Source organism: Schistocerca gregaria, chromosome 3, assembly GCF_023897955.1.
Source record: "Schistocerca gregaria isolate iqSchGreg1 chromosome 3, iqSchGreg1.2, whole genome shotgun sequence".
Classification (NCBI taxonomy): Eukaryota; Metazoa; Arthropoda; class Insecta; order Orthoptera; family Acrididae; genus Schistocerca; species Schistocerca gregaria.
In genome coordinates, this window is record NC_064922.1 from 591,655,101 (window position 1) to 591,672,229 (window position 17,129).

General features: G+C 39.7%; 1 protein-coding gene across 2 annotated transcripts in view; it reads right to left on the reverse strand.

The window, feature by feature from the left end:
• The window catches only part of LOC126356308 (cytosolic carboxypeptidase Nna1-like), a 550,530-nt gene that overhangs the window by 462,782 nt on the left and 70,619 nt on the right, over positions 1–17,129 (reverse strand). For both annotated transcript variants that reach the window (XM_050007259.1, XM_050007260.1), the window contains one exon: positions 7,483–7,658. In XM_050007259.1, coding sequence (XP_049863216.1) covers positions 7,483–7,658 — 176 coding nt within the window. The remainder of the gene's footprint in view (positions 1–7,482; positions 7,659–17,129) is intronic.

Below are 17,129 nucleotides of genomic sequence, written 5' to 3' on the forward strand. Positions count from 1 at the left end.
TGTTGCCATAAGTCATTCAGATCCAGATAACTGAATTTCTGAAGAAAAGCAATTCTTTATTATTAACTCTAGAAAGATGACCTACATTGGATGCGTATGGCAATCTTTCAGGTATGTTGTCATATGGTTATCTTTCTAGGGTTAATACATAATGTTAGGTGTTTATTCAAAACAACAAAAACAAATTATAAGTTAATGAAATCAATAAAAATCCATGTTTATTAGGAAGTTAGAGATAAATTTTTGTATGTACTTATATTTTTTTCTAAAAATTACTGAAAGACTGCAGTCTTAATCATGAAATACCTAACAAAAGTCATATAGGACAGTCACTGTAGTTTATTACTGTTTAAAATATGTTTAAAAATCAGCTTGAAAGCTGTTTCCAGGGCTTGAAATGTTTCCACATGAGATGGTTCTACATCATTTTCTGCAGCTATGACTTCTTCTGTTTCTTCATCTTGCATTTCCTGCGGTTCATTTGCTTGAAATATGTTTACAATAATTTCATCACTGAACATGATCTGAAAACCTTGACCATTACTGTCACAACTGAGTCACTCTTCCATATCATTCTAATTTTAAGCTATAACACCACTATCTTCCACTCTGACGTTTTTAATGCAGTGGTGTAGCAAGAGGCAACTGTATAACTCAAACAGTAATGAAACTCATACTATCTAACTCAAACACCAATGACATGCAAGGGGCAGAGATTGTCAGGGATGTGGATGAATAGTGACAGTGCAACATATTTGTGAATGCATGGACTAGACTACAAAGATGTTTGCTTCTGAATGACAATTCAGATAACCACAAAAAAATATAATTGAGATCCAGATAATCGAGTCTCCAATGTAGCAGGTCTGCACTAGATGTTATAATGCAACTACTGATTCTCTTGCACCTAAACTTTCCCTACATCCAAACTGTGCCTGATAATGAATGTTTCATATAGCCTCTGACGGATGACATTCATAAATACTTTCAAGAAGTAGCTTATAAGACTAACATTTTCTTGTGTTCTTCTTTTTTGGTAAGGCAATGAAAGTTGATATCTTTCTTTACCAGAGTTCATATCACACACTCTTGATCTCCAATAAGACAAAGGCCTTATTGCAGTAGATAAAAGTTATCAAAACCTTGTGAAAAGAAAGTAAGTATAATTCTGAATACCAAAACCCATGAGTTGCTTTTTAATAGCTTCTACAATGAAATTCTGCCTCAAAAGGGTCTGACACAAAATCCAAAAAGAATCAACTCATATGTAAAGACACAATCAATACATTCACTGGCTGATATCAGTAGTAATATTACCAATAACAGCGCCAATAAAAGGGAGTTATTAAATACAGTTTTTCTAAAATTCCTTCAATAACGAAGATGAAGTATTAAATACTCCAGAATTAAATTCAAGAACAGCTGCCAACACAAGTAAATTAAAAATAGATAGCCATGATGTAGCAAAGCCTATTAACTCACTTTATAAAGACAGGTCTTCTAGTACAGATAGTATACCAATTCATTCCCTCTAAGAGTATGCTAGTACAATATCCCCTATATATAACGATCATATGCAACCAATCACTCAACAAAAATTTTTTTACTATAGACTGGAACACTGCACAGGTCACATCAATACTCATGAAAGGAAATAGCAATAAGCCCATGAATTACATGCCCATATCACTGAGATCAATTTGCAATAGGATTTTTTTGGAACATATGCTTTGTTTGAACATTTTGAATTATCTTAACGGTAACGGCCTATTGACTTACAGCCAGCAGAGATTCAGAGAATATCATTCTTGTGAAACAATAACTAGCTCCTTAATAGCACGAAGTAATGAGTGACATCAACAGAAAATCTCAAATTGATTCCATATTGCTATATTTGCAGAAGGTTTTTGACGCCTTCCTCATAAAAGATATAATCATACTGTGTGCATACAGTATACTGGCGTATGACGTGTACACATGTACACAACCTCCTAGATGGCATACCCCAGGCGATGCTGTAACATGAGGCAGCAGTGAAAAGTCTACACAACTACAGCAGCCAGATGCACTAATGCCTCCCAGCCCATGAAAAGACAAATGGAGCATGCAAGAAATTTTGACATGAAGAGACTGAATGTATGTCATTTTAACACAGAAAGCTACACAAGGATGAAGGGAGAAATCCTTGATTAGATTAGATTAGATTAATACTTGTTCCTTAGATCATGAATACGACACTTCGTAATGATGTAGAACGTGTCAGGTTAATAAAAGATGTCTGTACAAGAAATTACATTACACAAAATATTGCATGACACTAATGATTAAGGTTTTTTTTTAATTTAGTTTATATCAAAAAATTCAGCCAATGAGTAGAAGGAGTTGTCATCTAGAAATTCTTTTAATTTATTTTTAAATGTTAGTTGGCTATCTGTCAGGCTTTTGATGCTGTTTGGTAGGTGCCCAAAGACTTTTGTGGCAGCATAATTTACCCCTTTCTGTGCCAAAGTCAGATTTAACCCTGCATAGTGAAGATCATCCTTTCTCCTGGTGTTATAGGTATGCACACTGCTATTACTTTTGAATTGGGTTGGATTATTATCAACAAATTTCATAAGGGAATATACACTCCTGGAAATGGAAAAAAGAACACATTGACACCGGTGTGTCAGACCCACCATACTTGCTCCGGACACTGCGAGAGGGCTGTACAAGCAATGATCACACGCACGGCACAGCGGACACACCAGGAACCGCGGTGTTGGCCGTCGAATGGCGCTAGCTGCGCAGCATTTGTGCACCGCCGCCGTCGTCCAGCACGAACGCTGGTCCAACTGAGGCGCCAGGTGGAAATGGCATGGCAAGCCGTTCCACAGGACTACATCCAGCATCTCTACGATCGTCTCCATCGGAGAATAGCAGCCTGCATTGCTGCGAAAGGTGGATATACACTGTACTAGTGCCGACATTGTGCATGCTCTGTTGCCTGTGGTTCTGTCAGTGTGATCATGTAATGTATCTGACCCCAGGAATGTGTCAATAAAGTTTCCCCTTCCTGGGACAATGAATTCACGATGTTCTTATTTCAATTTCCAGGAGTGTATATATGTGAGGTTACTGTGAGGATCCCTAGATCCTTAAATAGATGTCTGCAGGATGACCGTGGGTGGGCTCCAGCAATTATTCTGATTACACGTTTTTGTGCAATGAATACTTTTCTACTCAATGATGAATTACCCCAGAATATGATGCCATACGAAAGCAGTGAATGAAAGTAGGCATAGTAAGCTAATTTACTGAGATTCTTATCACAAAAATTTGCAATAACCCTAATAGCATACGTAGCTGAACTCAGACGTTTCAGCAGACCATCAATGTGTTGCTTCCAGTTTAACCTCTCATCAATGGACACACCTAAAAATTTTGAAAATTCTACCTTAGCTACAGACTTCTGTTCAAATTCTATATTTATTACTGGAGTTGTGCCATTTACTGTACGGAACTGTATATACTGTGTTTTATCAAAATTTAAAGAGAGTCCGTTTGCTGAGAACCACTTAATAATTTTGTGAAAAACATCATTTACAATTACATCACTTAGTTCTTGGTTTTTGGACGTTATTACTATACTTGTATCATCAGCAAAAAGAACTAACTTTGCATCTTCATCAATGTGGAATGGTAAGTCATTAATGTATATCAAGAACAGTAAAGGACCTAAGACCGAACCCTGTGGGACCCCGTGCTTGATAGCACCCCAGTTTGAGGAATCAGCTGTTGTTTTAACATTACACGAACCACTTATTTCAACTTTCTGCATTCTTCCAGTTAAGTATGAATTAAACCATTTGTGGACTGCCCCCCTCAAACCATAATGATTTAGCTTATCTAAAAGAATTCCATGATTTACACAATCAAAGGCCTTTGAGAGATCACAAAAAATACCAATGGGTGATGTCTGATTATTCAGAACATTTATTATTTGATCAGTGAAAGCATATATAGCATTTTCTGTTGAAAAGCCTTTCTGAAAACCAAACTGACATTTTGTTAGTACTTTATTTTTACAAATATGGGAGGCTACTCTTGAATACATTACTTTCTCAAAAATTTTTGATAGAGCTGTCAGAAGAGAGATTGGGCGGTAGTTGTTGACATCCGACGTATCCCCCTTTTTATGCAATGGTTTTACAATGGCATATTTCAGTCTATCAGGGAAAACACGCTGCTCCAAAGAGCTATTACATACGTGGCTGAGAATCCTACTTATCTGTGGGGAACAAGCTTTAAGTACTTTGCTGGAAATGCCATCAATTCCGTAAGAGCTTTTACTTTTCAGTGAGTTTATTATTTTACTGATTTCAGAGGGAGAGGTCGGTGGAATTACAGTTGTTTCAAACTGCGCAGGTATGGCCTCTTCTATTAATAGCCTTGCCTCTTCTAGTGAAGATCTAGATCCTATTTTCTCCACAACATTTAAAAAATGATTATTCAAAATATTTTCAATTTCTGATTGTTTGTTAGTGCACTTCTCATTCAGTTTTATTGCACTAAAGTCTTCCTGTGCTCTTGGTTGCCCTGTTTCCCTTTCAATAATATCCCAAATTGCTTTAATTTTATTATCAGAGTTACTGATCTCAGACATGATACACATGCTTCTGGACTTTTTAATAACTTTTCTTAGTACCACACAATAGTTTTTATAATATTGAACAATTTCGGGGTCAGTACTCCCTCTTGCTGTTAGATACAGTTCTCTTTTACGGTTGCAAGATATTCTTATTCCTTGAAAAAATCTTAATGAGAGAATGAGTAAGTGTCGTACTTCTACAACAGACCCACCTCACAGATGAAACAATCAACCCACTCAAAATACTGGGTTTCATTAATGTGAGCTACATTGGCCACACAAGCATGGCATGGCCATCCTAGTGAAGAATGATATCTTAAGGAATGTAAACACAATAATGTTACCAGTAGACCAAGTGATAGGCATAAAATTGAGAGAACTGGCCCTGTATAATGGCTACAAACCGCCGTCACAGAAACAGTCCATGGGTATCTTGCCCAAGGCTAATCACCCAGCAGTTAATGCTGGCGATTTTAACTCCCAACGTACCAGATGGAGCTACCCAAGATCGATAGGTGAAGGTTTGGATTGAATAACTGGGCAGACAATCAGGCCCTATACCTCCTGTTTGGCCCTAAAGACAAAGTGTCCTCCAAATCAAAGGCTTGGCACACAACATCCACACCCAAAATGTCCTTCATCACATGTGGAGCAACATGCATACCTGTGCAAGCAACGAGGAGGGTCCTTGAGGCTTTTCTATGGAGCCAGCACAACCCAGTAATAGCAGAGATCGGACTGTCAATCCTGGTCATAATAAGCCCTCCAACCCCTGCTGGAACATCAGGAAACCTGTAACTGTTCATGTTGCCCTTCTCTGTACATTTTCAACATCCCCTGACAGTCCTATCAGGTATGGGTCGCACACACTTGAGCAATATTCTGGGATGGGTTGCGTGAGTGATTTGTAGAATGATTGCACTTCCTCAGTATTCTATCAATAAACCAAATTCTGCCATCTGCTTTGCCCAAAACTGAAGCTATGTGATCATTGTATTTCATATCCCTCCAGAGTGTTACATCCAGGTATCTGTATGAGTTGGTCAATTCCAACCATGACTCTTGATAGTATAGTCATAGAATACTATGTTTCTTCCATTTTGTGAAGAATGGTAAAAACAAAATACAACTGTCAAACTGCATTCCATATAAGCAAACGAAAAACATTACATGGGAGGTCAAATGTTGTAAAAAAACTACACTCCTGGAAATTGAGATAAGAACACCGGGAATTCATTGTCCCAGGAAGGGGAAACTTTATTGACACATTCCTGGGGTCAGATACATCACAAAATCACACTGACAGAACCACAGGCACGTAGACAAAGGCAACAGAGCATGCACAATGTCGGCACTAGTACAGTGTATATCCACCTTTCGCAGCAATGCAGGCTGCTATTCTCCCATGGAGACGATCGTAGAGATGCTGGATGTAGTCCTGTGGAACGGCTTGCCATGCCATTTCCACCTGGCGCCTCAGTTGGACCAGCATTCGTGCTGGACGTGCAGACCGCGTGAGACGACGCTTCATCCAGTCCCAAACATGCTCAATGGGGGACAGATCCGGAGATCTTGCTGGCCAGGGTAGTTGACTTACACCTTCTAGGGCATGTTGGGTGGCACGGGATACATGCGGATGTGCATTGTCCTGTTGGAACAGCAAGTTCCCTTGCCGGTCTAGGAATGGTAGAACGATGGGTTCAATGACGGTTTGGATGTACCGTGCACTATTCAGTGTCCCCTCGACGATCACCAGAGGTGTACGGACAGTGTAGGAGATCGCTCCCCACACCATGATGCCGGGTGTTGGCCCTGTGTGCCTCGGTCGTATGCAGTCCTGATTGTGGCACTCACCTGCACGGCGCCAAACACGCATACGACCATCATTGGCACCAAGGCAGAAGTGACTCTCATCACTGAAGACGACACGTCTCCATTCGTCCCTCCATTTACGCCTGTCGCGACACCACTGGAGGCGGGCTGCACGATGTTGGGGCGTGAGCGGAAGACGGTCTAACGGTGTGCAGGACCGTAGCCCAGCTTCATGGAGATGCAAATGGTCCTCGCCGATACCCCAGGAGCAACAGTGTCCCTAATTTGCTGGGAAGTGGCGGTGCGGTCCCCTGCGGCACTGCGTAGGATCCTACGGTCTTGGCGTGCGTCCGTGCGTCGCTGCGGTCCGGTCCCAGGTTGACAGGCACGTGCACCTTCCGCCGACCACTGGCGACAACATCGATGTACTGTGGAGACCTCACGCCCCACATGTTGAGCAATTCGGCGGTACGTCCACCCGGCCTCCCGCATGCCCACTATACGTCCTCACTCAAAGTCCGTCAACTGCACATACGGTGCGTGTCCACACTGTCGCGGCATGCTACCAGTGTTAAAGACTGCGATGGAGCTCCGTATGCCACGGCAAACTGGCTGACACTGACGGCGGCGGTGCACAAATGCTGCGCAGCTAGCGCCATTCGACGGCCAACACCGCGGTTCCTGGTGTGTCCGCTGTGCCGTGCGTGTGATCATTGCTTGTACAGCCCTCTCGCAGTGTCCAGAGGAAGTATGGTGGGTCTGACACACCAGTGTCAATGTGTTCTTTTTTCCGTTTCCAGGAGTGTATTTTAAAAAGTTCAATAAACTATTTTCATGCAAAAACAAAATCAAAAGATCAAATTCATGAATCATTAAAATAACCAAACTAATGGTACACAGGAATTGTTCAAAACATGTACATACTTAATCTTGTTGTTTGTAAGTTTGTTGTAGATTAACCAGTTTCTAAATATCTAAGTTAAAGAATGAAGGACACAAAATAACTGTATAGGAGTACTGTGGTTTTCCTCATATTTTACCTGACATTCAGTTGGCCAACGAGCAGCTTGCTGTGGACAGTCTAATTCTTTAGGCAAGGCAAACAGATCACGTGGTTCCTTCAACTTTGCAACCGGTCGCAGTGTCCTATTATCAGTGTTGATCTCCACTTGATTTGATTTCAGAGTGTTCTGTAGAAAGCTGCTGAGGTAACTTCCTACATATTTTTTTAAAAAACAGAAATTATTCAGTATGACTAAAATGTAATTTCATTTGGAATGACTTATTTTATATCACAACATGTATTTCAAAACAATAAAATGAACCATCATTTTAATTCCTGAAACTGAAATGCTCATTTCCTTAATTTCTAAAACCAACTGCCTAGAAACTGTGAAGTACAGGCAATTTATAACTAATCTTTTTTTTCCTTTTTCTTCTATTGGCACACGTGATTGAAGCTAGAAACCGTAATACAGCATCTGGTATTTATTTCTTTGAAAAATCTACCCTCACAAACTGAGACGGAACTATTGTTGAATGAACAGTGTGTGGATCACAAATATTTCTTACCAAAACATAATAAAATTTGGCACTGTTAGCACGAGGCAATGCTAACAGAATGATGTTAGCTTTCCTGTAGTTGTGACAGATTTTCTAATTGCTAAAGTGAAAGATTTTAGTAAAGTACAAACCAGGAACTTTTGAGTTCAAATTTAATCAATGCATTTCCATAAAAAGCATATATTAGCAGGGAAATCATGTTCTGAATAGTTCTAAAAAGTGAAGAGTGCTTGAAATACTAATATGAAGGTACATTAAGTTGCATACAGGTGCTATTAAAAGACACTTAAACAACGCTTTCAGCCACAGACTTCATCAGCAAAAGAGAAACAGAGAAACATGCACTATTCATACACACAAGCAAACACACCTCATGCGCACATGACCATCAACTCCAGCAGTTTAGGCCAAAATGTAACTAACACCTGGGATGGAAGCGGCAATCTGGAGGGGGTAGGGAAGGTGAAGGGATAATAGTATTTTCTCTTCCTTCCCCTTCATCCTTTCTCCTGGTTGAAGGAGGCACTGGCTCCAGAAGCTTGCATAAGAAAAACCTTTTTTATATGTGTGTTGTCCTGATGCCACTTGGTGGTTAGATTTTTTATTTATGCAATTCCATTATATTAAGAAAAAATGTTTGTTTCATAAACAACTTCTCCATATATCAGTGCACATGTGTGCACTTGTTTACATTTACATGACAACTTAAAACTCATTGTGAATACACATTCTTTGATGTAAACAGTTCAATTAAGTTGAATTGTGTACTTCAAACAATGTGCATTCATAATGTATTTAACTCATCATGTAAACACAAACAAGTGTCAAATGTCTACAGTTACGCAATTCAACATCACACAAGCATCAGTGCTATGTTACATGTGTAGATGTCCCCAGATAGACAGGCTGCTTTTTAACTATTTTGTTTCTATTTATGACAAACTGTTTTTACTTTTACTAAACCTAGGGGGAATGTGCTACATACCATCCACCATAATGTCAACATGGCAAGATACAGTCATAAACCTACAGGATGTGCAAAAACAAGTTGTTTAAACATCAGAAAATGACAGTCTTAACTGCTGAAGCAACTCAGCAGGAATAAATAGCATTGAGAGCAATCTTAGCTATTAAATTTTCTTTGAAGAAAATTCCATAATCATATTATTAGCACATAGGAGACAAATCAAAATGTGGAACACAATTTCATTTGTATGAAGCTGCAGCTGATAAGTGGTAGCAGTACTTTAAAATTAATGTAATACTGTATTGTCTACTTAATAAGATTAATGGTAAACTTCACCAATTATGAACTCCTCCAATATCATGCAGAAACTTCTTATTTAGAATTCTCTTTTTCTTGGAGATATATTTTAATCTCCATTTTTGGAGAGGAATGGGACTAAACCTACGATTGTAGACAATGAGTAGGGAGCATAAAATTATCTTAATTTTTGTGTCATGTATGTGGTCGTCCTTCAGTAGTTCTTCTTTGCTGTGTATATGCTAAACATGGTGATTTTCAAATGCACAGGGAGCGTACTGCTACCTGGTGCAGTTTTCTAAATAATGCGTGACGTAAGTCCCTTGGATGTGCAGAACATATTTCCAAAATTGTTTCTACAGTTCCATTATACACAGTATGAAAATAATACTTCATAACTGATAGAAAACAATTAGGATTTGATGTTTTCCACATGTCCATGTGAATAGTACTAAATTAAACCTACACTGGAAATACAAATGTCTTTTGGATATTGCAAACTTTACAGAAGGAGTATTCCCAGAAAAATTAAAAGTAAGTGAAGTGGTACCAATATTTAAGAAAGGACACAAAAATGACCCAAATAACTACAGCCCAGTGTCTTTAATCTCTAGTTTCTCAAAAATACTAGAGATGCTCATGTATAGTAGGTTGACCACAGTCCTGGAAAAACACAATATTCTGATTCCAGCATAACATCGTTTCCAAAAAGGGAAATCTACAGAAACCACCATCTCAAGCCTCACAGAATCTGTTATAGATTCATTAGAAAAAAGAAACACTGTGTCTGCTATGTTTCGGGATTTGTCTAAAGTGTTTGACACAATCACCCATACTACACTTATCAAAAAACTGGAAAGTTTTGGTTTCCGTGGACATGCAGTCAAGTGTATAAAATCATATATCAGCAACAGAAAGCAGTATGTGGAAACAGACGTTTGATGCAGATTTGAAATCAGAAAGGCACCGATGACCGTTGCAGTCTGGTCCCTTTAACCCCCACAAACCAACCAAATCAGAAATATTAATTATGAAGTGCCTCAAGGATCTCCACTTGGGCCACTTCTGTTCAAACTATTTGGAAACAATATTGATGTCAGTGAGGAAGATAAAAAAATACAATATGCAGATGACACAACACTAATGAATGTAGAAAAAATTGGAAACACTGGAAAGAAATATGTTTATGTCGGCTTATCCAAAAGTCTTCATTTTAAAGCTAAAAAAGACAATGTTGATAGTGTTCACAAGTGGAGAAAAGGAAAAACACACAGATATATTCATAGATGACACAAGACTGGAAGAAGTTATCATTATTAAATTTCTGAGGATTACAGTTGACAATAAGCTCCAGTGGAGTCAACATATAGATAATTTTTTGCTGTAAATGAAGCAATGCAATATTTGTTTTTAAACACATGCATATTATACTAGCAAGAAGCTTCTATGTACAGTGTACCAAGCTCTATTTGAGCCATACCTACAATATGTAATTACTGTTTGGGGAAATTATAGCAGCAAAAATAGAAAAACAATATTTACATTGCAAAAAAAAGAAGAAAAAGCTGTAGGACCACCTTAAACAAGAAACAAAGAGACTCACGCAGAACTGTTTTCCACGATCTAAAAATACTTATGTTTCCATCTCTATACATTTACAAAACAATAATACAATTAATAAAAGGAAATGCAGTACTAGAAAGATATGCAGACGTTCATACATATGAAACAAGAAATAAAAACCAGCTGAGAAGTATACAACACTGACTGAGAGTTGCTGAAAAAGGTCCTCAATACTCAGGTGACAAACTCATAAAGTACCTTCCAAAGACTTTGCAGGACAATGTGAGCAAAAAGACATTCCAAAACCTTAAAACAATCATTTAATGGAAAAAGAATTTAATAGTGTATATGTATCCATGAATGAAAATGCAACTATTACTGTTATAGAGGTACTGTAACTAATTGAACATATTATGATATGTAAATAACATGAGAACATGGATACTGAAAGAAAAATGTAGATATGAGTATAATGTAGTACGTAAATATTTTTCAGGGCCTAAAAATGGGTGAAACATGTATACAACATTATTATAAGTTTTGCCACTTTGATGTATTAAATTGTAATAAATAGTATAAATATTGGAAGAAAATAGGTTTAAGTTATCTTGTCCTATATTACAAGTACACACTTTGTACAAAATGTAAAACCAGAAACATTTAAGTCTGTTTTCCAAATCTCTATGCAAAGGAAAATTCAAGAGTATTGCCCCAAATTAATCCTGGTACCACTAAAAAGATGACTGAAATAGATATTTGTGCCAGTGGCATCGAGGAAAAGCTGACGTCCTTAAAATTGAAGAACACCCCAGGGACCAATGGAACCCCTGTGAAATTGTGTACCCAATTAGCAGGTCACATTTGTCTACAAGAAGGATAGCAAAAGTGATCCACAAAACTACCATTCAATATCCTACACATCTATTTGTTTTAGAAACACAGAACACATTCTGAGCTCAAACGTAATTAGGTACTTTCAGCAGAGCAATCTTTTCCATGTCAACGAGTAGAGATTTTGAAAACATTGATCATATCATGAGAGACAAAACTCACACTTTTCTCATACATTGTACTGTAAACCACAGATCAAGACAGGCTAGCAGATGCAATATTACTCAATTTCCAAAATTTGCCTGCTTATTATCAAATGCATGATCATATGGGGTAGCAAATGAAATTTGTGACAGGATTGAGGGGTTTTTTGGTAGTGAGGACGCAGCATGTTATCTCGGATGGAGAGTTATCATCAGATGTAGATGTAACTCTTGAGTCTACCCCAAGGACATTTTTGGGCCTCCTCCTGATGATGTTGTATATCAATGACCTTGTAGACAATATTAGTACTCTCAGGCTTTCTGCAGATGGTGCTGCTGTCTACAATGAAGTAAAGCCTGGATAAAGCTGCACAAATATTCATTCAGACCTTGATAAGATTTTAATGTGATGCAAAGATTGGCAACTTGCTTTACTGGAGCAGAATAACTCAAAGAAATGAAATGGCAGATGTTTGAAGATAGTCAAAAACAATCCCAGGAAAACCTACCTACAAAGTTTCAAGAACCGGCTTTAAACGATGACTGTTAAAAATATACTACAACAGCCTACATGTTGGTACCTTAGGGATTGTGAGGACAAGATTAGATTAATTACACAATACACAGAGGCATTTAAACAATCATTCTTACCACACTCCATATGTGAATGAAACACCTGGTAGGATGAGACATACTCTTTGTCATGCACTTCACAATGGTTTGCACAGTGTAGATGTAGATGGGACAACAGATGGAGCACGAGAATAAAGACTGCTTAAACCCCTCTATGTGTACTGTAATTATTCTATATTTGTACTTGCAATCCCTATGGGACAGATGCATACGAGGTTGAAGTATATTCCTAGATCCAACGCTTGAAACTAGATCTTCAAACTTTGTAAGTATGCTTTCTTGTAAGAGGTTGCATCTTTCTTCAGCTGTCTGCCAGTTCTGCGACACTCTGACATGAGTGAAACAAAACTGAGATCATTTGTGCTGCCCTTCCCTGTATACACTCAGTATCCCTGTTCGTCCTATATGGTACATGCCTCATAGGATTGAGAAATATTTGAGGATGAGTCAAACAAATGTTTTGTAAACAACCTCCTTTGTAGACTTGTTGCATTTCCCTGGTATTCTACTAATGAACCAGTCTGGAATACTCTTTACCAACAACTTAGTCTATGGTAATTGCTCCATTACATGTCCCAACATATTGTTACACCCCCTCTCTGAGCATCATATGACCACTGGTATAGAACTTTTAAGTGTTACAGGATTTAAGTTAGCATCTCACTTTTGTAGAGCAGAAATGGAGAAAGTAGGAGTTGCCACATTCATCAGGAACTGTCATAAATGTAAGAACACAGACATCCATAAATTTTGCCTAGAACAGAATATGGAAGCATGTGCAACAGAAGTAGAATTTCATTAAAAAAATCCTTCATAATATTATGTGTATATCGAGCACCTGCAGGTAACTTTAATCTGTTCATAACCACCTTGAAGCTGTACTAGCCAATTTAACAACCAAAAACAAAGAAATAGTGGTTGCTGATGACTTCAATGTATATTTCCATAAAGACCCTCCCAATAAGAACTTATTTGAGTTAGTAATACTAACATTCAACTTAATTCCCACTGTAAAGTTCCCAACTAGGGTACCTAATTGCTCACAAATAGCCATTGATAATATCTGCATAGAAAAGTCCCATGAACAAAATTATACACTCCTGGAAATTGAAATAAGAACACCGTGAATTCATTGTCCCAGGAAGGGGAAACTTTATTGACACATTCCTGGGGTCAGATACATCACATGATCACATTGACAGAACCACAGGCACATAGACACAGGCAACAGAGCATGCACAATGTCGGCACTAGTACAGTGTATATCCACCTTTCGCAGCAATGCAGGCTGCTATTCTCCCATGGAGACGATCGTAGAGATGCTAGATGTAGTCCTGTGGAACGGCTTGCCATGTCATTTCCACCTGGCGCCTCAGTTGGACCAGCATTCGTGCTGGATGTGCAGACCGCGTGAGACGACGCTTCATCCAGTCCCAAACATGCTCAATGGGGAACAGATCCGGAGATCTTGCTGGCCAGGGTAGTTGACTTACACCTTCTAGAGCATGTTGGGTGGCACGGGATACATGCGGACATGCATTGTCCTGTTGGAACAGCAAGTTCCCTTGCCGGTCTAGGAATGGTAGAACGATGGGTTCGATGACGGTTTGGATGTACCGTGCACTATTCAGTGTCCCCTCGACGATCACCAGAGGTGTAGGGCCAGTGTAGGAGATCTCTCCCCACACCATGATGCCGGGTGTTGGCCCTGTGTGCCTCGGTCGTATGCAGTCCTGATTGTGGCGCTCACCTGCACGGCGCCAAACACGCATACGACCATCATTGGCACCAAGGCAGAAGCGACTCTCATCGCTGAAGACGACACGTCTCCATTCGTCCCTCCATTCACGCCTGTCGCGACACCACTGGAGGCGGGCTGCACGATGTTGGGGCGTGAGCGGAAGACGGCCTAACGGTGTGCAGGACCGTAGCCCAGCTTCATGGACATGGTTGCAAATGGTCCTCGCCGATACCCCAGGAGCAACAGTGTCCCTAATTTGCTGGGAAGTGGCGGTGCGGTCCCCTACGGCACTGCGTAGGATCCTACGGTCTTGGCGTACATCCGTGCGTCGCTGCGGTCCGGTCCCAGGTCGGCGGGCACCTGCACCTTCCGCCGACCACTGGCGACAACGTCGATGTACTGTGGAGACCTCACGCCCCACGTGTTGAGCAATTTGGCGGTACGTCCACCCGGCCTCCCGCATGCCCACTATACGCCCTTGCTCAAAGTCCGTCAACTGCACATACGGTTCACGTCCACACTGTCGCGGCATGCTACCCAGTGTTAAAGACTGCGATGGAGCTCCGTATGCCACGGCAAACTGGCTGACACTGACGGCGGCGGTGCACAAATGCTGCGCAGCTAGCGCCATTCGACGGCCAACACCACGGTTCCTGATGTGTCCGCTGTGCCATGCGTGTGATCATTGCTTGTACAGCCCTCTCGCAGTGTCCGGAGCAAGTATGGTGGGTCTGACACACCGGTGTCAATGTGTTCTTTTTTCCATTTCCAGGAGTGTATTACAAAAGCAATAGTCAATGGCCTCTTAGATCCTGACATGCAGTTCCTTCTGTTAAATATAAATACTGAACAGGATACAAAATCTGTTAAATCTGAACTCGAGAGGGAAATCAATAAGCCATAAATTGACTATTTTAGGACACTCATCAGAGACATTCACTGGAGTGATGTTTATAGTGCTCATGGCATGAATAAAAAATGTAACACTTTTGCTAATAAAGTGCTTATCTTATTTGAACACTGTTTTCCCCCAGAACTTACCAAGGTTAAAGCAAAGTCTACAAAGAAGCCAAGGATTACTCAAGGAATAGAGGTATCTTGTAAAACAAAAAGAAATTGTATCTGTCAATCCGAAACAGTTCAGTTTAGAGCAAAATATTAAAGACTGTAATACGGACATCAAAGCAAATATATTACAGGGTAAAGATAGTCATATCAGATAACAAAAAAAAGGCAATATGGGATATAGTGAAGGAGGAGACCGGTAGAACCAGACATGAAGAGGAACAAATAACATTAAGAGTAAATGATACATTGGTGACAGATGTGTATAGTGTTGGAGAATTTTTTATAACTGTTACTGAAAAGATGGGGTTGTCAGGTTTTGTAGATGCTGCCATGTGATACATCAGACAAGACATTTCAAGTAACTTCCATAATATCAATCTGGCCCTCACTACCCCAGCAGAAGCAATGTCCATCATAAAGTCTTTAAAATCAAAAACATCTAGTGCGTATGATGAAATCTCAACAAAGTTCATTATAGAATGTGACTCTGAGTTAAGTGAGATATTAAGCTATCTGTGTTACCAGTCATTTATCAGTGGAGTATTTCCTGAATGGTTGAAATATGCTGGAGTTAATCCACTGTTTAAGAAGGAAGATAAAGAAATAGCGTCAAATTTCCGTTTAGTTTCACTTTTTCCAGCATTCTCAAAAATTTTAAAAAGATAATGTACAATTGGCTTTATAACCATCTTATCACAAATAACGTACTGTCTACATCTACATCTACATCCATACTCCGCAAGCCACCTGACGGTGTGTGGCAGAGGGTACCCTGAGTACCTCTATCGGTTCTCCCTTCTATTCCAGTCTCGTATTGTTCGTGGAAAGAAGGATTGTCAGTATGCTTCTGTGTGGGCTCTAATCTCTCTGATTTTATCCTCATGGTCTCTTCGCGAGATATACGTAGGAGGGAGCAATATACTGCTTGACTCTTCGGTGAAGGTTTGTTCTCAAAACTTTAACAAAAGCCCATACCGAGCTATTGAACGTCTCTCCTGCAGAGTCTTCCACTGGAGTTTATCTATCATCTCTGTAACACTTTCGCGATTACGAAATGATCCTGTAACGAAGCGCACTGCTCTCCATTGGATCTTCTCTATCTCTTCTATCAACCCTATCTGGTACAGATCCCACACTGCTGAGCAGTATTCAAGCAGTGGGCGAACAAGCGTACTGTAACCTACTTCCTTTGTTTTCAGATTGCATTTCCTTAGGATTCTTCCAATGAATCTCAGTCTGGCACCTGCTTTACTGACAATCAACTTTATATGATCATTCCATTTTAAATCACTCCTAATGCGTACTCCCAGATAATTTAAGGAATTAACTGCTTCCAGTTGCTGACCTGCTATTTTGTAGCTAAATGATAAGGGATCTATCATTTCTGTGTATTCGCAGCACATTACACTTGTCTACATTGAGAGTCAATTGCCATTCCCTGCACCATGCATCAATTCGTTGCAGGTCCTCCTGCATTTCAGTACAATTTTCCATTGTTACAACCTCTCGATACACCACAGCATCATCTGCAAAAAGCCTCAGTGAACTTCCGATGTCATCCACCAGATCATTTATGTATATTGTGAATAGCAACGGTGCTATGGCACTCTCCTGCGGCACACCTGAAACCACTCTTACTTCAGAAGACTTCTCTCCATTGAGAATGACATGCTGCATTCTGTTATCTAGGAACTCCTCAATCCAATCACACAATTGATCTGATAGTCCATATGCTCTTACTTTGTTCATTAAACGACTGTGGGGAACTGTATCGAACGCCTTGCGGAAGTCAAGAAACACAGCATCTACCTGTGAACCTGT